At 40.4% G+C, this 24,153-nt stretch overlaps 1 protein-coding gene across 5 annotated transcripts in view; it reads left to right on the top strand.

Moving 5' to 3' along the window:
* The window catches only part of TRAPPC9 (trafficking protein particle complex 9), a 1,860,352-nt gene that overhangs the window by 356,197 nt on the left and 1,480,002 nt on the right, over positions 1–24,153 (top strand). For all 5 annotated transcript variants that reach the window (XM_029592072.1, XM_029592073.1, XM_029592076.1 and 2 more), the window contains one exon: positions 15,301–15,453. In XM_029592072.1, the coding sequence (XP_029447932.1) occupies positions 15,301–15,453 (153 nt within the window). The remainder of the gene's footprint in view (positions 1–15,300; positions 15,454–24,153) is intronic.

Below are 24,153 nucleotides of genomic sequence, written 5' to 3'. Positions count from 1 at the left end.
CCCTTTTGAAAGTTTAGTGCTAGAGCTGTAGATTTACTTACTGTCCCCCTTCCAGCCATTAATTCAAATTTGATCATATTATGATTACTATTGCCGAGTGGCCCCACCACCATTTGCCTTTATGTGAAAAAAAGTATTGCATTGCAAGAAAAATGTGTCATCAGTTATGGGACAGTTTATTCTTTAATCAGGTGTGGGGTTTAATGGCATAACTGTATTAAATAAAATGTTATAAAATACATTGAAGCAGACAGAAAAGTGCCTAAAGAAATAGTTATTATAGCTCTTGCTAAGAATGCAGTCTCCATGGTTATCTGATCATTTCAATGTCACTTCAGCTTTCATTTCCTTGAAAAATATTAATATTTATACTGTAGAAGGAAATCTTTATACATCAACCTATAATCCCATTCATATTTGTAGTATCTCTAATACATACTATCAAATATTCTGTATAGTCTGGGTATAATCATTGAAGATATAAATAACTAATTGCAATTAAGGGTTTGATTCAACAAAAATATTTTTGGACCTCAGAGGTTGAACAATAGAAAAAAAACAAAGTAGCAAATGTTAAAAAAAAAATCAGAAATTTACTAATAAAACTAAAATTCAACCAAATAAATGGATATTTGCTATGGCCTGAAAAAAAGATACTTGGATCATGCTAGAAAAGCAGCCACCCCAGACTCCACCAACACACATGCCTACAAACAGTTATTCACTCTACTATATATATGCCCTTTATTTGACTCAGCAACCCCAACCCCTAAAAATAGTTACTCCTGCTTGAGGCTGTAGTGAATTCAATCAAGAATACTCCCTATCAGAGTGATTTAGACACTGTTAAAGTATTTTTACATTTGGAGAGAAATAGCAAAAATAAATTAATTAAAACAAACTTTCCTTTACACTATTAAATAACACCACCCAAAAACAACTTCTTTTAATAAAGTTTCTTAGGCAAAAGTCACTTGTAAGGGATGAACCAAGATTTAAGTCCAAAGCACCACGAGGGCCTTATTTGGATCATAAGAACATAAGAATTGCCATACTGGGTTAGACCAAGGGTCCATCAAGGTCATAATAACTGGCAGGATTCCAAACAGCAGATAGATCTCATGCTGCTAATGTCCAGGATAAGCAGTGGCTTTTCCCGAGTGTATCTGGTTAATAAGTTTATTTACTTCTCCAAGAACTTGTCCAAATATTTTTTAAATCCAGCTGTGCTAACTGCCTTTATCACATCCTCCAGCAATGAATTCCAGAGCACATTGAGTGGTCTAAGGAATTTAGGAGGGGGTACCTTTTCCCCACCCCCTTCCCAAGGTCATAGAATAGGTCTGGAAAGGAGATACCTGTAAAAGTGACATGCTTTCACTGCCAAAAGCCGAATGAAAGCTACCTGTGGATTGGATATAGAACATGGTTTGCCTACCATGGCATTAGTCTTGTAAAACCCACTTTGGCCTACCATAATTCCTAGGATCTCATCTGCAATACAATACCAATTTCTCTTATCCTCATCTATTTTATCTTTCTTTCACAACTTTATTCCCTCTCTCACATTCTCACTTGGCGTTATACATATTTTCAACATATATCCAACTGCTATTTCCTTTTCAAACTTTGATTAACAAACATACATGCATCGATAGGACTATAGGGATTTCTAATATGCCTCTCCTGAGTTAAGTTTTAATATCTTAGAGCACTGAAAGCCAAGAATGGTTCTGCTTTGTGAGGCAATACAGCATCCCTTACTGCATTGCCTGCCTCCACCCAAACCTTTCCATGCAAGATTGCTTTGTCTAGTCTATTCAAAACTGTTAAGGCAACCAATCTGGGAAATCATTTTGATGGGGACTCAAGAGTTAAATGCCTTCCAGGATCCTAAACCAGTAGAAATACTAGCCAGATAGTCAATGCAATTACAGAAGAAAGTAGAGACTCTGATATCAATATTATCATCCATCTGGGGATCAAGGACCTTGCTAGAAATGGTATCCTCGAAGCACAAAGATTCCCAAAATCTAGGGAAGAAGATTGGACACATGGCAAAGACCATTGCCTTTTTGAAAGTATTACCTGTTCATGGAAAGGGAATGGAAAGGCTCTGCCTTATAGATAACTTCAATTTCAGGCTCAAAAAATGGTCTAAAGAAAGTGGTTTTGGGTACACTGAGGGTTGGGGGGCCATGTTTGAAACAAGGATGGTCTACATTTGTCCTTGGCAGGAAAGAAGATGCCAAGCAAAAATTTTTAATCATACATTATCAGGAATTTAGAGGGCGGGGGGTGACAGGAGGTGGCCAATGAAATAAGCATTTGACCCCAAGGAATACAGGAAGTGGGAGAAGAAAATTAAATCAATCAGCTCAAAAATGCAGAAAAGGTGACAAGGAAGAGCAGCAAACCAAGTACCTGATTCTCTAAGGGTTTCTCCCATGTACACAAAATGGGAGAAAAGCCTTAATGAATCTAGCCCCAAGTAGTTGGAAAGCTATGACCACAAATGTTCCTAGTCTGCAGACCTGCAGACCCTAATGGTGGAGGCGGATCTGGACATCATTGCTGTTACAGAAACATGGTTCACCGAGTCTCGTGACTGGGATACGGCCATCCCTGGCCCTAACTTATTAAGGAAGGACAAAGAGGACAGAAAAGGGGGAAGAGTAGCTCCTTATGTCAAAAACAATATCCAAGCAACTGAAATGCAAGGGATGTCCTAAAAAAAAGATGGTGCTTTCATTTACAGTGGTGTGGTCTACAGGCCTCCAATTTAGGCAGAAGAGCTAGAAAGAGTTCTGGTCAAAGACATCCCAAAGGGTGGGGAAAAAGGGAGAAGTGTTGCTCGTTGAAGATTTTAATTTGCCAGAATCTACAAGAAGTAGAGAGATAGTGGATGCCCTTCAAGGGGAGGGTGTAATATTTGATCTAGTGCTCACGAAAGGGATGTTGTCTCTAATATCTGTGCAGGTTCACACCTGAGCACCAGTGATCATCAGACGGTATGGTTTGATATTGCAAAGAAGATACAGAGAAGTTACACGAAGGACTGAGTTTTGAATTTCGAAAATATGGACTTTTTCAAAATGGGGATGTTCCAGGAAGACTGGGAGAAAATGGGTGAGGTAAAACAATAGTGCTCCAAATTAAAAGGAGCTATTACAAAGGCAACAAATCGATATGTTAGAAAAGTAAACAAAAATAAGAGGAAAAAGAAACCAAAGGAGGTGGCTGAAAAATAAAGGAAAAAAGAAAAGCGTTCAAGAAGTACAGTATAAAGGATCCTAAAAAGAGGAATACCGAGAAGAATACCTGGTGAAACTGAGGGCGACAAAGAAAGAAATCAGGAAAGTAAAAGGTCAAGCAGAAGAAAGGATTGGCCAAAGAGGTAAAGTGACAACAATTTTTAGATATATCAGAGGAGGAAATGGTATAGTGAAATTGAAAGGTGACAAAGAGCAATGTGTGAAGAAAGAAAAAGAAATGGCAGAAATATTAAATACTTCAGTTCAGTATTCACTAAAGAAAACCCTGGAGAATTTCTAGTTGAGAAGACTATAGATGAGAGTGGGGGTAGATGAAACCATTTCTATGGGGAGAATGTATGGGAAGAGTTAAGAAAACTGAAAATGGACAATGCCATTATGCCGCATGAGGTACATCCAAGGATACTGAGGGAGGTCAGAGATGTGCTGGCGGGCCCACTAATAATGCCCTTGTACACATCCTTGGTGAGGCCTCACCTGGAGTATTGTGTTCAGTTCTGGAGACTCTATCTCATAAAGGATAGAGACAGGAAGGAGACGATCCAGAGAAGGGCAACCTAAATGTATACCTTGGAAGAGAGGAGGCACAGGGGAGATATGATACAGACCACCTGATCCCTGAAAGTTTTAATTACTCATGCTTCTCAAACCTATTCCATTGGAAAGCAGACAGTACAACTAAGGGAACAACATGAAACTTCAGGGGGGAAGACTCAGAACCAACATCAGGAAATATTTCTTCAAGGAGAAGGAGGGTAGATGCCTGGAGTGCTCTTCCGGTAGAGGTAGTGAAGAGAAAAAGAGTAAATTAATTCAAAAAGCATGAGATAAACATTTGGACCCCTATGGGCTACAGTTGGAAATTAAGAAAAGGGTGCATGGCGGTAGCCAGCATGGAGTGGCAAGTACTACTGCTAACAGAAGGCATGGGGATTACTACTCTTAACCAATTAGTTTACATGATTTTGACCTTTGTAGCTGCATCGTAACAGTAGTTTATGGATTTATCCTCTAGGAACCTATCCCACCCCTAGTTCATCCTTTAATTTATAGGCAGGTGCCACTTTCACACTTTAAAAAAAATCTGTCTTTTAACTTAAACTCAGAAATTCCCTACACCTTATCAAGAGTTTGATTATTCCCTTGTAGGTTACTACCAGATATCTAGTGAATACACTAATACATTTAAAGGACCCTAATCGTACGCAATCCTACATCCATAGCATCCTAAAACTTAACCACGAACTGAACAAATTGAAGATGAAGGCAGCAATCTGAGACCTCCCAGTCTTTTGCATCGAGTGTCACATGTATGATTTTTTACCTGCTGGTGAGAAGTTGTATGTATGCATCCAATGCAAAGAGCTCCTGTCTCTCAGAGAACGAGTCTGATCTCTGGAGGCTCGAGTGGCAGACCTGGAGGAGCCGAGGCAGACAGAGAAGTATATATTAAGACCTTCAGGGACATAGTAGCCATCCCAACTCCAGTCTGGCATCCCTGGTGTGCTGTCTTGGAGGAGAAATAGTCTCATAAATGGAGAGCATCGACCTTGTGCAGCAGGAAATGATCCTATAGCAATGACCTGCTCTCCAGATAGTGCATCTTCCTCTCGCACAGAGGATGTGTCTCCCAGGGCTTCTGGCAAGGAGGGAAGAGTTAGGTCAGCCATCATAATTGGTGATTTGATTATTAGGAATGTAGATAGCTGGGTGGCTGGTGGGCGTGAGGACCGCCTGGTAACATGCCTATCTGATGCAAAGGTGGCGGACCTCACGCGTCACCTAGATAGGATTTTAGACTGTGCTGGGGAGGAACCGGCTGTCATGGTTCTTGTGAGCATTAACAACATAGGAAAATGTGGGAGGGAGGTTCTGGAAGCCAAATTTAGGCTCTTAGGTAGAAAGCTGAAATCCAGAACCTCCAGGGTAGCATTCTCTGAAATGCTCCCTGTTCCATGTGCAGGTCCCCAGAGGCAGGCAGAGCTCCGGAGTCTCAATGCATGGTTGAGACGATGGTGCAGGGAAGAGGGATTCAGTTTTGTAAGGAACTGGGGAACCTTTTGGGGGAGTCTTTTCCAAAGGGATGGGCTCCACCTTAACCAGGGTGGGACTAGGCTGCTGACACTAACCTTTAAAAAGGAGATAGAGCAGCTTTTAAACTAGAACAAAGGGGAAAGCAGGCTGTCGCTCAGCAGCGCATGGTTTGAAGGGAGGTATCTTCAAAGGATACTAATGAAGCATTAGAGTTAGGGCATCCCAAGAGAGAGGTTCCAAGAGAGAGGTCCCAAGAGAGGTCCCAAGAGAGAGGCATCCCAAGAGAGAGGTTCAAACAGCCCACGTAAGAGATTTAGGAGCCATCCTGGACAATCGACTCGACCTCAAACCTTTCATTAACCAAACCACCAAGGACTGCTTCTACAAATTACATATCCTGAAAAGAATTAAACCACTTTTTCACGCCCAAGACTTTAGAACAATTTTGCAAGCAATAATCTTTTCCAAATTAGATTATTGCAACTCATTACTACTAGGCCTCCCAGCTTCCTATACCAAACCTCTACAAATGGTCCAGAACTCTGCAGCCAGAGTCCTCACAAACTCCAGGAAAATGGACCACATTTCACCTATCCTCAAAAACCTCCATTGGCTACCGATCCACTATAGAATCATGTATAAAACCATTAACATCATATACAAAACTATCAACCAAAACACGCACCTCGACCTACAAATACCTCTTAAAAAATACACTTCCGCCAGACCCATCAGGGAATGCTACAAAGAGTCACTCCAAATACCAAAGGCCAAAACCTACCAACATAAATCATTGAGTCTCAGAGCCTTCTCTTCAGCAGGTCCAACTCTCTGGAACTCTATCCCACCAGATTTGAGACAGGAGCCATGCTCTCTAACATTTAGGAAAAGACTAAAAACTTGGCTTTTCAAAAAAGCATTTCCAAGCCTTGAATAATTCCTCCATTAAATAGCACAAACTCTTATCCAATAACTGGACCAAATACAATTCAATCAACCTTAAATTGACAATCATCAATACCTGCTGAACTTTTATCATAACACTGTCGTATTTATGCATTTGGTTATTTATGTTCCGTTCCATAGTGAGGTATTGCCACAGTTTCTCACATATTCTTATTTACTCACTATGCTACTCTATTACATTAATAGACTGAAATGTTAATATTGCTCTGTGCAATCTCTCCCCTTTTCCAGCTCCAAGTTGATTTCCCTGATTTATTGTAACTTTCTCAATTCCTATATCTGATTCACGATATTTAAAGTTCAAGGTTCTTTTTGAGAACATTGTTTTACGTTATGTTATGTTTTACACACTTTGTTAATTGTAAACCGGGTTGATGTGATGCCTGTCATGAAACTCGGTATAACAAAAACAATAAATAAATAAATAAATAAATAAATAAATAAATAAGAAAATTTATTTTAAATACCTATAATTAAAAACTCACCTGAGCTAAAAGATTCCAATTTATCCCTGTCAACTGAAAAGCAGAATGTAAATACAAACAGAAAACTCACTTTGAAATGTTTGTATGCTAATACAAGAAGTCTAAGAAGTAAGATGGGAGAATTAGAGTGCATAGCAGTGAATGATGACATAGACTTAATTGGCATCTCAGAGCCATGGTGGAAAAAGGATAACCAATGGGATAGGGCTACAGGGTACAAATTATATTGCAATGACAGAGAGGAGAATTTTGGTGACAGAGTGGCGCTTTATGTCCGGGATGGCATAGAGTCCAACAGGATAAAGATCCTAAATGAGACTAAATGTACAATTAAATCTTTATGGGTAGAAATCCCTTGTGTGTTGGGGACGAGGATAGTGATAGGAGTATACTACCGTCCACCCAGCCAAAATGGTGAGACAGACAGTGAAATACTAAGAGAAATTAGGGAAGCTAACCAAACTGATAGTGCAGTAATAATGGGAGATTTCGATTTCCCCAGTATTGACTGGGTAAGTGAAACATCAGGGCATGCTAGAGAGGTAAAGTTCCTGGATTGAATAAAAGACCATTTTATGGAGCAATTGGTTCAGGAGGTGACGAGAGAGGGAACAATTTTAGATCTAATTCTCAGTGGAGTGCAGGAATTTGGTGAGAGAGGTAACAGTGGTGGGGCCGCTTGGCAATAGTGATCATATGATCAGATTTGAATTGAGTGGAAGGGGGGACAGGGAAACTTTGACAGGGACGGTAAGTTTCAAAAGTGGGGTGTGCGGGTGCATAATTGACGTGTGCATCAGTGTGTGCTCAGGGATGCAGCGATTTTATGTGTACATAATCATGTACATTATAAAATATCCTAAGTGCCTAATTTTGCCCAACCACGCAAATTGGGTTTTGGATGCATAAGGGAATTTTATAACTGGCGTGCATCCACCAGAGTAGAGCTAGATTCTCCAAACCTCCCTAGTTTAATAGTCTGCACTCCCTAATTACCCCATACGCTTTAAATCGCTTACGACTGTGGTTTTGGTTTTTGTTTTTTACACTTACACCTCCTCCGTAGCAGAAGTAAAGTTAAACAGCACTAAGACCTGGGCATGTGCCCAGGCCCTCAGAATGCCTATGCCCTGTGTACACCACGCCCCTTTTTAATTGAGTGAGATATGCATGCAGTGGGAGACACATGCGCATGTAGGCGGCTTTAAAAATACAGTGGGCGTGTGTAAGCCCTACATGTAATTTTGGTGCAAACCAGGCTTTTAAAATTCACCATATAATTCTATTACTATTTTTGCCTCCACCAATTCCACTAGGAAGCTGTTCCATGCATCCACTAACTTTTCTGTGAATTAATATTTTCTGATATTACTACTTAGGAAACTTCTTCTCATGCCTTCTTGTTCGAAATCATTATTTCTACTAAACAAGGTTTGCTTTCTGCCTAGCACTAGACAGAGCTAGTATTTCACATGGACTGCTATTTATCCTGAAAGCTATTAGAAAAATAGTAAGTCATATCAGTTTTGTGATTGGTTAGAATTTTACAATTACCATTTCATCTGAATTTATGTTTTGGGTTATAGTATAATATATAATATATATATATAATATAGGTAGAAGGAATAATTTACAGGTGATTGATCTTCTTGAAATGGTTAGGGTGCAATTGATATAGCCTTATCAGAGACTCTGAGCCTAAATCACAAGTTGGATTCAATAAGTGTTGAATAAGCAGATTGACTTGGAATCATCAGAAAAAATGTGATAAAAACAAGTCTTGTAATAGTGAGGATGTTAAACTACACTGATAAGCTGAGAATTGTTACTGCGTACAAAAAAAAGGCACTATTGACTAAGTAACTGAAGCAAACACTACTAGTGTTACTACTATTTAGCATTTCTGTAGTGCTACTAGATGTATGTAGCTAAATATAGGATGTTAGGCAGGCCTCAAGTTATTTTATTTATTTTAGAACATTTGTTACCCGCCTTTTCTATATTCAGAGCGGGGCACAATGAAACATACATAATGAATAAAACAAAAAAAATAATGTTACATAAAATATAGGGTGAAAAACAATAATACAACACAATCAGCAACATGACCAAAGGTCATGAGGCCAGAATTATGGCATGTTGCTTACCTGGATCAGTAATGCCTTTTGGAAGAGACGTGATTTTAAGGCTTTTTAAAAAATGTTCTTTTGTGGAGACTTCTTAACTCTTTTTGAAGGGTATTCCAAAGGAGAGGGCTGGCTGGCTTAGAAGAATGCACATTCTCTTGCCTTATCAAAGTGGGCTACCTTTGGGGAGAGAGCATCTAAGAAGCTGTGTCCAGAGGATCTCAGTGATCTAATGGGAGCATGGATTTTTAATACAATCCAGGGAGAGTGAATATTATGAATAATAGGGTGTATGAGCATGGCTTACTTGTACTGGATACGGTATGATAATGGAAACCAATGGAGGGACTCTAATATAGGAGTGATATGTGTATAAATGTTTTTCAGAGTTAAATATGCTGTGAAATGTTTTGTCTCCTGCCAAGTTCCATCCATCTGTAAAGTTTTTCAATTTATGTATGTAACTTGAAAAAGGACACCGATAGCTAGAAGTGCCAAGTGCATAAGATAAATGTGAAAGGAAGGAGACTATCTTGGAGGAGGACCTGGTTGGGCTTTGCTACAAGGAGACTGGATGTTGACCCCTCATTGGGGCTGGGAGGATGGAGGGAGCATGACAGGAAATGAGGAGGGGAAAGTAGAGGAGGGAGAGAGTGACGAGAGAATGAGGGGATGAATGGAGAGAGGAAACTGAAGGTGTAGTAGAAAAGGAGGACTGCTCTTGGGTGTAAGACAGGGCGTGACGGAGAAAAGAGGGGCTGCATGGTGGTGGGATGGAAATCTGTGCACTCACAACAGACTCACTTGTGACACCAGGAAGCTCTGGCAATGATGTACTAGCTCTAGTGCTGCACAGCCTTCGACCATTTCATATGGTTCAGTATGATTACCGGCAATGCTGCATTGACAAACCACACATGGCCTGGATTACCCCTGCAACTTCCGTGCTGCCCTTGACATGCAATGCTACATCTGCCTTGAAAAGGATCATGACATTGATGACTGTGAAATCTACTCTTGGATATCAGCCAGAGTGGTTTGTTTCTGGAAGGACAGATTCCATGCCTGTTTTTCTGGTGAAATTAAGCCTAGCTATAACAAGCTGGTATGAAGGCTAAACATATTACCCTGGAAACTGACCTGGTGACCAGGTCTTGCTGGTGGCCAGACCTTGCTGAAGAGATGCTGTGGCAGCCACATGCAGCAGCCTGGTTGCCTGCATCTTATCAATGTCTTTCTCTTGCATGTGTACTGTATGTAGCCTATTGTGTTGTGTGTTTCTGCCCCCTCTCTCCCTTTGTTTTAAATTTTGGAAGTGAGACTGGTGCTTCCCTAGTTTTTCTTTCACACATGGGAGTCTTCCATATTCCCACTGCCTGCTGTGCAAAGGTTGGTATGCTAAGCTTAGGAGTGAGTGCCGAGGTGGTGGCCTGGATTGCAAACTGGTTGACGGACAGAAAACAATGTGTGATGGTAAATGGAACTTACTCTGAAGAGAGAGCGGTGTTAAGCGGAGTGCAGCAGGGATCGGTGTTGGGACCAGTCCTGTTCAATATCTTTGTGAGCGACATTGCAGACGGGATAAAAGGTAAGGTTTGTCTTTTTTTGGATGACACTAAGATCTGCAACAGAGTGGACATGCCGGAAGGAGTAGAGAGAATGAGACGGGATTTAAGGAAGCTGGAAGAGTGGTCAAAATATGGCAGCTGAGATTCAATGCCAAGAAAGTGCAGAGTCATGCATATGGGGTGTGGAAATCCGAAAGAACTGTATTCGATGGGGGGAGAAGGGCTGATATGTACGGAGCAGGAGAGAGACCTTGGGGTGATAGTCTCTAATGATCTGAAGTCGGCGAAACAATGTGACAAGCGATAGCTAAAGCCAAAAGAATGCTGGGCTGCATAGAGAGAGGAATATAGAGTAAGAAAAGGGAAGTGATAATCCCCTTATAACAGGTCCTTGGTGAGGCCTCACCTGGAGTACTGTGTTCAGTTCTGGAGACCGTATCTCTGAAGGGACAGAGACAGGATGGAGGCGGTCCAGAGAAGGGCGACCAAAAAGGTAGAGGGTCTTCATCAAATGACTTATTAGGAGAGATTGAAGAATCTAAATATGTACACCCTGGAGGAAAGGATGAGCAGGGGTGATATGATTCAAACTTTCAGATACTTAAAAGGTTTTAATGATTCAAAGACAACAACAAACCTTTTCCGTTGCAAAAAAAATCAGCAGAACCAGGGGTCATGATTTAAAACTCCAGGGAGGAAGACTCAGAACCAATGTCAGGAAGTATTTCTTCACGGAGAGGGTGGTGGATGCCTGGAACGCCCTTCTGGAGGAAGTGGTGAAGACCAAAACTGTGAAGGATTTCAAAAGGGTGCGGGATAAACACTGTGGATCCATAAAGTCTAGAGGATGTGAATGAAGAGAAGAGGCACGGGGGGTGGCTTGCTTGTGGGAATGACGGCTACTACCTGGAGATTAATATCCTTATTCAATAAACATACACACAGTTAATGCGACTCCAACATTGCTTTATGCTTTATGTACCCACCCTTCTCCCTCCCCGCACTCCCTACCTTTTTCCCTTCTCCCCCCGCAACCTCAACCCACCCTTTCCCCTCACCCCCTCCACTCCTCCCATTTGACATACCATGTATATTTCAGCTGTATATATTTCCATATATATATATTTCCATGTATATTTCCGCTGACTATAATCCATGTTTCTGTACTACTAATTTATTGTTTTATGTTAATTTATAGTTTGGAATTTTTGTTAACTTATTGTTTGATTACTTAATTCTGTCCTATCTTCCGACATCCATGTTTTTACTCTCCCTGTTTTAATGTAACTTCTCATTTCCACTTATACGTTAATTGGTTTTTCCCCTTGTTCTAATGTAAACCGGTACGATAAGACCTGGTCTTGAGTGTCGGTATAGTAAAAGAAGTTAAATAAATAAATAAATAAATGTTTCAACGGCAAGAGGAAATGTGGAAAAAAGGATTTGCATCCACAAAAAAGCAGGGGAGTAGCTTGCTTGTTATGGCGGTTACTACCCCAAACCAAATAAGCCTGATACTTCACTTTCAATGCATATCCAGCATAGCTCTCTGCTTGAACGGCAGGGAGAATGAAGAAAAGATGATGTATATTCAGACAACAACCAACAAGGAATGAATTACATAGTCTGGGTAAACAAAAATAAGCATGGGTGTAGCTTTCTTGTTACGGTGGTTACTACCCCGAATCAATTAAGCCTGATACTTCACTTGGAATACATATCCAGCGCAGCTCACTGCTTCAACGGCAGGGGGGAATGAAGTAAAGAGGATTTATATTCAGACAACCAACAAGGACTGAATTGCACAGGCAGGGTAAACAAGCATGGGAGTAGCTTGCTTATTATGGCGGTTACTACTCCAAACCAATTTGCTAGATACTTCACTTAGATGCAGCTCCAGCACTGCTGTCTGCATCGATGGTGGGGGTGGAAGGGAATTGGAACCAAAAAGTTACTTTTATGGGCCAAGAGTAACAAATAAGTATGAAAACAAATAGGTGTGAAAGCTTGCTGGGCAGACTGGATGGGCAGTTTGGTCTTCTTCTGCCATCACTTCTATGTTTCTATATATGTTTAATGTTTTTGTTAATGTAGATGTGCCTTGGGCTGGAAAAGGTTGGGAAATGCTGCTGTATGGTGATCATTGGACCCTAAATTGTCCGTTAATGTAACTTTGATGACTTTGTATTCATTTATAATTTTTAGGCTCAGTGTTACTTTTCCATGAGTGAAATCATCAGCTTATTGCTGGAAGAATGTGTACTGCAAGGATTCTAGTATCCATTTGATTGTAGGTGTTTCTGTAATTGTCATGCTCCATGCCACATCTGGTTTCCCATTAAAAGCATATCTCATTTGTGGAATCGCCTTTCTATGGCTTCTATCATGCCATATCTACCTCTTCTATTTATGATGGAAGTTTATAGCTTATACGAATGTTGATTCTGGTGTTTGTTTTGGTATATTTTAATGCTTCCTTATTGTTTGTTCATGTCTGTTTATTGTGTAAGCTGCTTAGCCTGGTTTGCTCAATATAAGTGGAATATACAAACATTTAAATACATTTTTTTTCAGCTCATTCCTTAGCATCTCAACTACTCATTTCTACCATGATGACATTTATTTTGTCCCTAACAGACAGAGCTACTTCCTGTTTATTAAATCTATTTTTCTGGAACGAGTATAAACTGGTATTGCCACCTCCCAATCCTGATTATTACTGTACCACCATTCAGTGATTGTAACCACATCAAGGTTTTCTACCACAATAGCTTATAAATCAAGGGTTTTTGCTGGCAGACTATGACCATGTCACACTTGATTTTCCAAATTGTTTTTCTGAATCCCTCTCTTACTTTCAGTCTGTTCCATCATTTATTGTCCATTAAATGACAGAACATCTTTCCATTGTATATCCTTAATTATTATGCAGATGAATTTGGGCTTTTATTCTTCCAGGATGGAATATTTCTTTCTTGCTGACCAAGACATTGTAGCAGTCACCCTACCACTGATCTACTCCCCTCTTCACAATCATCCATTTCTTGTCCAGTATTTTCATTGACCTTTAATTCCCTACTGTCTCATGATATCCACCTACTAGTACAGAACACTTTATTAACATCCCCATTGCTATGAGCTCATCATACTTAGTTGGCAGCAAGGAGATCCTGGGTTTTCTTCAAGAGGTGCTCCTCAGGCAATCGGTAATCCATAACGGATGGGTCAGTATTGAACCTCATACTTATACATGTGGAAAGTGTTTATAATACCAACTGTTGCCCCATCTCCCTCCTCCGTTTTGCATTCAAACAACTCAAGCATCTTTACCTCCCTGTCTTGATTTTCTTTAATCTCAAGCCATTCTCAATCCACTCTAATCTGGCTTTCTTTTGATAAATTCCACAAACATCTCTTGCCAAAGTGTCTTGTGATCTGTTCAAAGCCAAAGACCTTGGCTTGATCTTCATCCTCCTTGACCTGTCTGCTGCTTTTGACACCATTGATCACAACTCACTCCTTCGTATTCTGTTCTTACCTGAGTTTTGGGACTCTGTCCTGTCTTGATTCTCTTCTTACCTCTCTCCAAGGCACTTTAGAGTATGCTCAGGTGGATTTTCCTCCACATTATCAATCATTGTGCTTCCAGGCTCTGTCCTAAAGCTTCTTGTCTCTCTTTACTTTTTCCCTTGGTTTTCTGATGTCCTTCCTTGGCTTTTGATATTTTCTTTAAGCTGATGACTCCCAGATCTACATGCATACATCAGAAACTTATTTAAGTACTTTTTACTTTCTGTTTCTATGGGGAAAAATGTTTATTAAATCAGGCTGTAGGTTTTTGAAAATGTATCCTTAGTGCCTTTAATAAGCTGTGCAGGAAGATGTGGTGGTTTTTAATGTTGAAGTTTTCTTGCATATCAACTATTTAAGGTTCCATAATCTAGTAGCCTTTTAGAACAGTTGTAGTTCTTCTTGTATTTTTAGTCAAATATTTATTATTTTTATTATAATTTGTATAGCACATAGCAGTTGTATACCGTGCTATACAGAGACACACAAAGGCACATTTTAAAAGCCCTGCAAGCGCCAAAGCCGGAAGATATGCAAGTATCTTGGGCCGGCATGCACAATGTGTACGTGCACAAGCGCATGCCAGAGTCCCTTCATGCATAACTTTACTTCTGCTATGGATGGCGTGTAAGTAATGAAACAAAAAATACAAGGCTAGTTAGGGGAATTTTAAGGGTTGATGCTAAAAGAGTGGCATATTAACTGGGGGGGGGGGGGGGTTTATGAAGTCCTATTCTTTATCTGAGTGAACTGGGAATGGTCTGGGCAAACTGGTAATTGTGTTGACGGTGCGCTTATCTAATAAAATCCACTCACTTAACGCGGTACAGCGGGTATTTGTGTGTACATGCACACATCCATATAAAATTGCGTGCACATATAGGCATGTACAAATAATTTTATATCATACGTGCTAAATTTATAAAATGGCCGCATCTCTGGGCGAAAGCCAGCATGCGCGCATACATATGTGCCCGCGAGGCTGTTTCAAAGCTACTTTCCCTATGGGCAGTTCCTACTCCTTGGAATTTACAGTCTAGTCAGGGAACACAATGAAAAACAAATAAGAGGCTTTGAGTTATGAAGGTTTTCTTAAATCTGCCATAGTTGTGTTGATATTTGTGCGTAAAAGTTATAGTCTGCATAACTGCATTATTTAGACCTGAAGAATGACTTCTGCGCCTGATATTGTAACAGCTTGGATTGCTCACTGAAAGTCAGGCTAGTATCCTATATCCTTTCGTTTTGAGACCTTGTTCTTTTTCCTCCCCAACAGAAAAGCTGTATGGTGACTTCTTGAGCTGGACCTTAGAAGACACACTCTCCCAGTTCCCGCTGAAGGCAGGAATGATTGCAACTTTTACTGTCGATATCAAAGTGAAGCTCGACTTCTCCTGTCAGGAAAACCTACTACAAGATCTAAATGACGGTAAGATGAGAGAAGTTCTTGATTCAAATTCTGATATTTTTCATGACTGGTCATTTATAAGCAGCATTTCAATTACTGTATAGGTTAAGAAAAAAATGTATGTAACTGATTATGTTGAATCCGCACTCATAAAAATCCAACATTAATGATAATTGACTATTAGGATCATCTTTTCAATGTATCAAAATAGGATTTTTTTATTTTTTTAGTACAAACGGATACTATGCATGCAAAATTTTTGCAACAAATCACTTGCTGTTGTAAGCTAGGAATTTGTTAGTAACGGCCTCTGCTTTCACAGGATATATGACTGATCACTGTTTATTTTTATTTATTATTGTGAGATTGGAGCCGTCATCCCAATCTCGCTGACGGCTCCAGTCTTGCAATAATAAATGGTCTTTACAAGAGAAGATAACTTCTTATTAAATTTAGCTAAGTATAAAAGAATGCTAATGAAAGCAATAGATGATGACCGTGCAATAGAGAGCTAACTTTATAAAGATAAGCATATTTTTAAACGCTTTCGGTTGAGGGATATCACTAATGGATGGCAAATAAGATATATTAAAAAAAACTGTACTCAAATATGAAATAATAAAAGAAAAAATTAAAAACAGTATTCTTACTAATAAGGCTATCACCAACACAGGGTGGAGCTTAATAAGAGATACCGGACATCGGTATACATAAAGAAAAGTACAGTGTCCTCTGTTTGTTGGATTTTGATAAGTTTAAGAGAGGAACTTTTTTGGCTTTGTAATTTTTGGTGTGATCCTATTTTATTGGCCAGGTTTTTCTGCCTCGTATTGTTTTTTTATTTTTCAAACCGCTGCCTCGGCAGGCCCTCAAGAAATATTTCAGTTCTTAAAAAAAAAAAAAAAAAAAGTATGAAATAGAGATATCTGGGGCCAAGTAAACCATGGCCATTGACTTCCAAGTCTGTATATGTGGCTACTGGATGCCCATCACAGATTTTCATTTGGTTTGCTATCACTGTATGGGTCCAGATCATGACTCTAACAACTGCTTCAGTTGAAGTAACATGTTTTTGTGGGTTCTGCAAAACTACATCTGGAAAACGGAAGCCCTGTGGAAGGTGCAATGGAGCTGCTCCTCTTTCTGGAGTGCGGCATCAACAGACACGTGGTGCAGTAAATCAATGTGGGAAGCTTCTCCCTTTCATTCTTGCAACTCAGGCAAGACCCTGCAACCTTGGATCCATCAAGTTAGGAGTTGAGTGTGGAGCCTAGGAGTGAGGCGCTGGCTATTGCACGGAGAAGAGTACCTGAGAGGCATGAGGGATCCCCCTGCAAGGCCTTCAACCTTGGTGCTGTAAAAGCTTGTACTGTTAGAATAGTCCTTTACTGGAGCATAGCTTGCCTCAACCCCGAGATGGGTCAGATCCTCCTTGGAATAGGTGCCATCCTCATTCATGGAGGAGAATATCCTTATGGCATCAAGTCACTTCTTTTCTCTGTACCCAGTGCAGTCTAGGGCACTGTCCTTCTCTTTGACACAGAGCACTTTGACAGTGCGGCCTGCTAAGGCCTTGACTTTGTTGGGGCGAAGCACATCGGGTTCAAAGTGCAAAAGTTCTGTTTCAGTTCAAGAGGACGTATTTCTGTGCCATCTGACAGACATGGCGCTGATCAATAGAAAGTCTTGATGAATCTAGCATGGAGTGCCCTGAAATTGATGAATCTAGCATGGAGTGCCCATGAAATTGCCCATGACTGCAGCTTACATTGCAGTGCCAGTCTCGCACTGGCACTGCAATGTAAGCTGCAAGAAAAATCTAAAAACATGGCTCTTTAAAAAGCCTTCACTAAAGAGTGTGGAGGGTAGAGAATGAAAGTACAGGGTAATGCAGATGAGAATGAATTTACTCATTCCTATATTTAAGAAGTAATATTTCAAAGCGATAGTAACTCAATAAATATACCTGGACTTGACCAACATTACTCAAATAATGATTTTATTTATGAAATTGTAACCGAACTTTATTGGCACCTGGTAGAATGTACGATATCCTACATTTACTTACCTTAGTCTATGTGCCTATTTGTAAACCGTTGCAATGGTATATAACTTAGCGACGGTATAGAAAAGTTTTTAAATAAATAAATGTGCTGCTGGTGTCGATGGGACTTAGAGAAGAGGAGCCAATTTAGGTCTCTGAAAAGGATGTCTCTCCTTTCTTCCTAGCACAGAGGGTCCCTCAGCCAGTGGGAACCTAGCTACTGGAGCTTGTGAAGAATTTATTTGCCTCTTTAGACCCTGAGGACTGGAGAGAGAGGTTGAAGCCTCTCCTGTCAAAGAAGGAGGAAATCTTCTTACATAGTGGTGTTGCACAAAGTCCTCCCAGAGGCTTGTGTTTTACCTCAGTAGCTTCCAGTGTGGGAATAAGTCCCCTCCAGGGAAATCCCTTCATGGATCAGAAGGGGAAGAAGTGGTATCAGTGGGCTCAGAGTTTGTCCTGGAAGCTTCCCCTTCAGAGCAGTTGGAGCTCTTTTGCTTGGTCAGCACCATCATCAGGTTCGTGGCTCAGTGTATCATGGTGGTTGCTGAAGGAGGATGATTCCATATGGGATTCCTCTGTCCCTTTACCAGACTTGCCTCAACATTCATCTCCTCAAGAAAAATGTCTTCTACTCACTGGATAAGCTGGCAAAGAGGCTTTCCTTCAGTGTCAGGAAGGAGGTAGTCTTAAGAGTGGATGTTTTTGGGCTGCTTCAGTTTCTTCAGCCTCTGATGGATGTTCCAGCCATTCCAGTACATAAACTCCTGAATATCTACAGATGAGGATGTCATGGATGCAGATATCATGGAGGCACTCACATTGATCCCTGACGACGAAGGAGAGTGGAGCTGGCTGATGTTATTGGAAGGGGAGTGCTGTCCCTGCAGTGAGCAGTGGGAGTTGGAGGCAATCACCAGCAGTCTCTGATGATGGAGGAAAGTGGAGCCAGTTGATGTCATCGGAAGGGGACTCCTTTCCCCTTCAAAATCGCCAGCCCTGCAGTGGGAGTTGGAGGCCCTCACCAGTGGTCCTCGATGACAGAGAGCAGAGCTGACTGATGTCATTGGAAGGAGATGCTGGCTCTGCAATGAGTGGTGGGAGTTGGAGGCCCTCTCCAATGATCCCTGATGGAGGAGGAGAGTGGAACCAGCTGGCGTCATCTTTCCCTGCAAAAACACCGTCCCTGCATCGTGCCGAAGCCGCGCGCCTAAGGGTCGCGCCCCTTAGAAGAGATTTCTGCTGGGGCCTCCTTTTATTTTTTTCTTTTATCATAGGAAAGAAGAGGTGAGGACACTTTTGTGGTTTCCCCTCTGAGCCCTCACTTGCCCCCTCTTCACAGTCCACGCTTGAAATGTTCCATTTTTAATGGTAAAGTCCCTTTGTGCCTCAAGAGCTTGGAGGCTCTTCCTCTGCTCCTATTCCATCTGAATTACCGAATCACGAAGGTCCTTCCTTGTTGCAGCCATTGGACGTCTCGATTCCTTGGTCAGTAGGTAATGCAGGTCTGGTGAGGATATCCACACCTGTCTCTGCTCCGTTTGGAGAGATTCCAGGAACTGATTTTGGGTCATCTTTAACTTCAGCTGTGGCTCCTGTTCCAGCTTTGGCTGTAACTAAGACATGGTATGAAAAATCTTTGCCATCTCATACAGATGTTGCACTTTCATCCCTTGGAACTTTATCTATCCAAGGGGGGTAACACTCTGTTGTTAAAATAACACTGATAAGTTGGTTGAGGTTTCTGCTACGTGTCTGTACTACATGAGTGTCAGGTCTTTTTGGTCAATGAAAATAAGAGGTTTTCTCAAAAAATTGAAAATTTGGGTAATCTTTAAAAAATATTTGCATATTAGGCTTTTAAAATTTTCAAGATATTCTTTAATTCCTCCATTACAAATGTTACAGAGGTTTTATGTGGAATGTTTGAATTTTCTTCAGGAACATGTGCCTACGTTTCCAAGATTTTCTGTTTTACCTTATGGTATTGATAAAATGTCTCCCACAAATTTGGGTAGAGTTGAGTCATTGAATAAGAGTTTGAGAATTTCAGAAATTTTAGAAGAGTCGCAGTATGTTGTTAATGATAGAGCTATTTTATTAGTGACATTTAATTCTGAAGCTGATAAACGTATGACACTTTACGTATGACTTTTCTTTAGATTAAAAGATACTTGTTTCTTAGGACATAAAATTGCAATATTTTCTGATGTTGTAAAAGAGACTCAGCAAAATCGTAGAGTATTTCTTTTTAAGAAGCAGAGAGTGCTTTCCCTGGGGGCAGTGTTTCTTTTGAAGTTTCTCTGTAAGTGTTTTATTTAGCTGCAAGGGAATAAATATGTTGTTTGTGATCCTGTGCAACTAGAAAGCTTTTTGCAGAGTAAGGAAAATCAACTTATTGTATCCTGATTTGTACCATTAGGAGGACTATAATCTTTAGATTGCTACTACGTTTCTTTCTTTTTTGCTTTTTCTTTTGTCTTCTTCCCATGATGTTATTTGTATTACAACTTTGGTTCTTATTATTTCAGACCTTAGATTGTATTTGTTCTTGAACAAAGTTATTGCTTTGGTGTAAATTTATAAACTTAGAAATAAAGACTTAAAAAAAAAAATTAGGCCTTGTTTATGACTCAGTTTTCCAAGGGGCATTTTTTGCCACCAATACTCAGACCACTGGAGCATTGCTTTTTTTTTCCTCTTCCTCTTGTTAATGGCACCTTTTAATATGATAACGTGACTCTGATCTATCAGCTTACCTGTTTCCCAGACAAGATTCCTATGTGATTCATTATTTTTGTTAAAAGGAAAATATTCCTGGATGCATTTTCCAATTGTAACCTATCATTTCCAATTGTAACCTATCATTAAAATCATCCATTGGACCTGAAGACTGGAGGGTGGCCAATGTAACCCCAATATTTAAAAAAGGCTCCAGGGGCGATCCAAGTAACTATAGGCCAGTGAGCTTGACTTCAGTGCCTGGAAAAATAGTGGAAACTATTCTCAAGATCAAAATCGTAGAGCATATAGAAAGACATGATTTAATGGAACACAGTCAACATGGATTTACCCAAGGGAAGTCTTGCCTAACAAATCTGCTTCATTTTTTTTGAAGGGGTTAATAAACATGTGGATAAAGGTGAACCGGTAGATGTAGTGTATTTGGATTTCCAGAAGGCGTTTGACAAAATCCCTCATGAGAGGCTTCTACGCAAACTAAAATGTCATGGGATAGGGGCGATGTCCTTTCATGGATTACAAGCTGGTTAAAAGACAGGAAACAGAGAGTAGGATTAAATGGTCAATTTTCTCAGTGGAAAAGGGTAAACAGTGGAGTGCCTCAGGTGTCTGTACTTGGACCGGTGCTTTTCAATATATATATATATATATATATATATATATATATATATATATATAAAAATGAACTGGAAAGGAATACGAGTGAGGTCATCAAATTTGCGGATGATACAAAATTATTCAGAGTAGTTAAATCACAAGCAGACTGTGATACATTACAGGAGGACCTTGCAAGACTGGAAGATTGGGCATCCAAATGGCAGATGAAATTTAATGTGAACAAGTGCAAGGTGTTGCATATAGGGAAAAATAACCCTTGCTGTAGTTACACGATGTTAGGTTCCATATTAGGAGCTACCACCCAGGAAAAAGATCTAGGCATCATAGTGGATAATACTTTAAAATCATCAGCTCAGTGTGCTGCAGCAGTCAAAAAAAGCAAATAGAATGTTAGGAATTATTAGGAAGGGAATGGTTAATAGAACGGAAAATGTCATAATGCCTCTATATCGCTCCATGGTGAGACCGCACCTTGAATACTGTGTACAATTCTCGTCGCCGCATCTCAAGAAAGATATAGTTGTGATGGAGAAGGTACAGAGAAGGGCAACCAAAATGATAAAGGGGATAGAACAGCTCCCCTATGAGGAAAGGCCGAAGAGGTTAGTGCTGATCAGCTTGGAGAAGAGACGGCTGATGGGGGATATGATAGAGGTCTTTAAGATCATGAGAGGTCTTGAACGAGTAGATGTGACTCGGTTATTTACACTTTCGAATAATAGAAAGCAGTAGAAAGATAATTATATTGTTTCACGAGCCTTGCTTACCTTTATTTATTTATTTATTTATTTAAGGTTTTTATATACCGGCATTCATGGTAAAATCACATCATGCTGGTTTACATTAAAACAGTGGTATATAGAAAGAAAAAACAAACTGGAACTGTAGTGCGGAAGAAAGCAGTTACAAAAAAACAGGGATGCTTAAACTGGGAGAGGAAGGAAAAAGAAAAGGTTAATAGCATTTTAAATATTTACAACGAACAGTTAAATGAGCTGGTTGTGTTATAGAACTTGAAGTTGAAGGACATTAGCTGGAGTCCGGGAAAGCTTGTTTGAAGAGCCAAGTCTTATAATAGTCTTATAATAGTCATGGTAAAACAAATGATGGACATATCAGAATTTATGGAAACTCATATCTTGTAAAGCAAAGTTGGGCAATTAAGGATCAGAAATAACCCGATTCCCCTGTATTTCCTTAATATTAACTACTAAATCCCCCATCACCTCTTCCACCCCTCACAACTCCTTAGGCTCTGCATCCTATCAAATTATAGCCCTTAAGTCTTCTCCTGGAGAAGAGAAGTACTCCCCTCCCTTCCTAATAGGAAAAGAACAGAGAAAGGGAGAAGAAAGAAAAGGGGACCAGATGAAGCGATTTTGATCAATCAGAATAAGAATGTCCCATGGCCCCCTGCAGAGCATAAGGAAGTAGGACAAAGGAGATGAAAACTAGAGCAGAAAGAAAAGTGTAGGTGAGAGAAAAAACCCCCAAAAACATTAACATTAGATGTCTTTGATGTATTGTGAGGATCAAAGGTCAAATCTCTCTGAATTAAGAAACTCCAATGGGCAAGTCTTTGCCCAGATTCTTTTTCCATTTTCTCAGGGAAAAGATTCTTGAATTTCTCTCTGGTGCCATGTACTTACATTTAGTACAAGCTTCTCACTACAGATGAGGGTCAAAGAGATTGTCATCTTTTCACTGACTGGTCGATCTGTTGGCGTTCAACTCTTCCAGTGTATGTAGACAGTCCTGAGCACTGGTTAGGTGAAACCTCCTTGAATCCTAAGTGAAATCAATGGAAAACAGGAAGCCGCATCTGTAGCTAACATTTCTTTCCCTTAGCAAAATGGTGATATATTTTATTTCTCTTCTTTTCTTCAGTCTTTCTTGGAATAAGTCTGGAAAAATCTTAATTTTACAACCTTTGAAACTGATAGAATCCATGCCTCTGATTTTACAGTATTTTTTATTTGTCAGCAAATGAGTGAAAGCATGCTATTAGTATTCTTGGAAGTTGAGTTGATCTCTCCTTTGTCTATTGATATTATGTGCTCTCTGTTTTGATGGTTCCTTGTAGATTATAACTAAGAATATGACTGCATATCTCCTGTATTTAGCGTAATGGATCTTCCAAATCCTCTTTCTTTGGAACCCTCAGTATTTGATATTCTTGTTTATTTTGTAGTACACACACATTTTGTTCCAAGGATGCTATTGTCTTATAGACACGGGTCGTGCTATCAATTTGTTTACCAATTTGTACCACATAGATCTCAATTCTCCCATTAATCTCGGTAATTCCTTTTGAATGTTGGATATTGTGCTAGCTATATCTGTGTGCATTAATTGGATGATCTGAATCAAAGATGCCAAATCTGCCTTGGTCACTGGAGCATCAGCTTCCTTCCTAATGCCTACCAGATCTTGATTAACCAGAGCATATGCCTCCATTTCTTCTGAACCACAGTCTCTTCTTATTCTTGGCCAAAGCTGCAGTGAAATTTTTCCGGGGATGTCATAAGCATTCAATAGACAGGTCTAGATGTATCCCTAGTAAAAAAAAAAAAAATTCCTAGCATGTAGCCAGATGGACTTAGGACCAGTGGGTTATGTGCTTCTCTGCTAGCAGATGGGAGACAGAGTCAGATTTCAAAGCTGACGTCACCCTAGATATACCCCTGCAGTGACCTCAGCTCCTCAGGATCTCTCCGTCTCCTAGCAGATGCAGACAATATCCCCATACTAGCATGGTGTTAGCGGGATTGCAGCACAAACAAGAAATTGTTACCTTAAATTTAAGAAGATCGAGCCCCGCTCTCCTGCAGTGATACTTAAGGATCCTTCCCCCAGTTGAGAATCCTGAGGTGATTTCTGAGATCCCTCAGAGGTGTGCCTTGGTCCAGTAGCCGGGTCACAGTATGGACTTAACCGCTAAAGCGGCTGAAAGGCGGCGGGTGCGTAGCCAAGCATGGCGGTGAAGGTTAAGCCCTCTCCCCCCACAGCTGGAGACTGTCCCTGCACTTGGCTGGTAAGCGTCGAGACCAGGTAAGCAGAAATCTTTAATTGTGAGAAGAAGAAGGGCTCTGGCGAGTCTTCTCCTCTGGTCTCTGTGCGCTGTACCGACCCCGTTATCGAGCTGGCAAGGTAAAAAAGAGGGGCCCCGAACGGGTTGAGCAGCCTTGGATGGGCTAGGCCCTGTTTTGGCTTGGTGGCCCAGCCACGTGGTGACCTCCAGCGTGTGGGGGGCTGCAGCGCCATCTTTCCTCTATTTGGCCGTCAGTACGCGCAGGATAGACTGCACTGCTTGGGTGCCC

The sequence above is a fragment of the Rhinatrema bivittatum genome, chromosome 2, assembly GCF_901001135.1.
Source record: "Rhinatrema bivittatum chromosome 2, aRhiBiv1.1, whole genome shotgun sequence".
Lineage (NCBI taxonomy): Eukaryota > Metazoa > Chordata > Amphibia > Gymnophiona > Rhinatrematidae > Rhinatrema > Rhinatrema bivittatum.
This window is presented reverse-complemented; position numbering and strand designations above follow the sequence as displayed.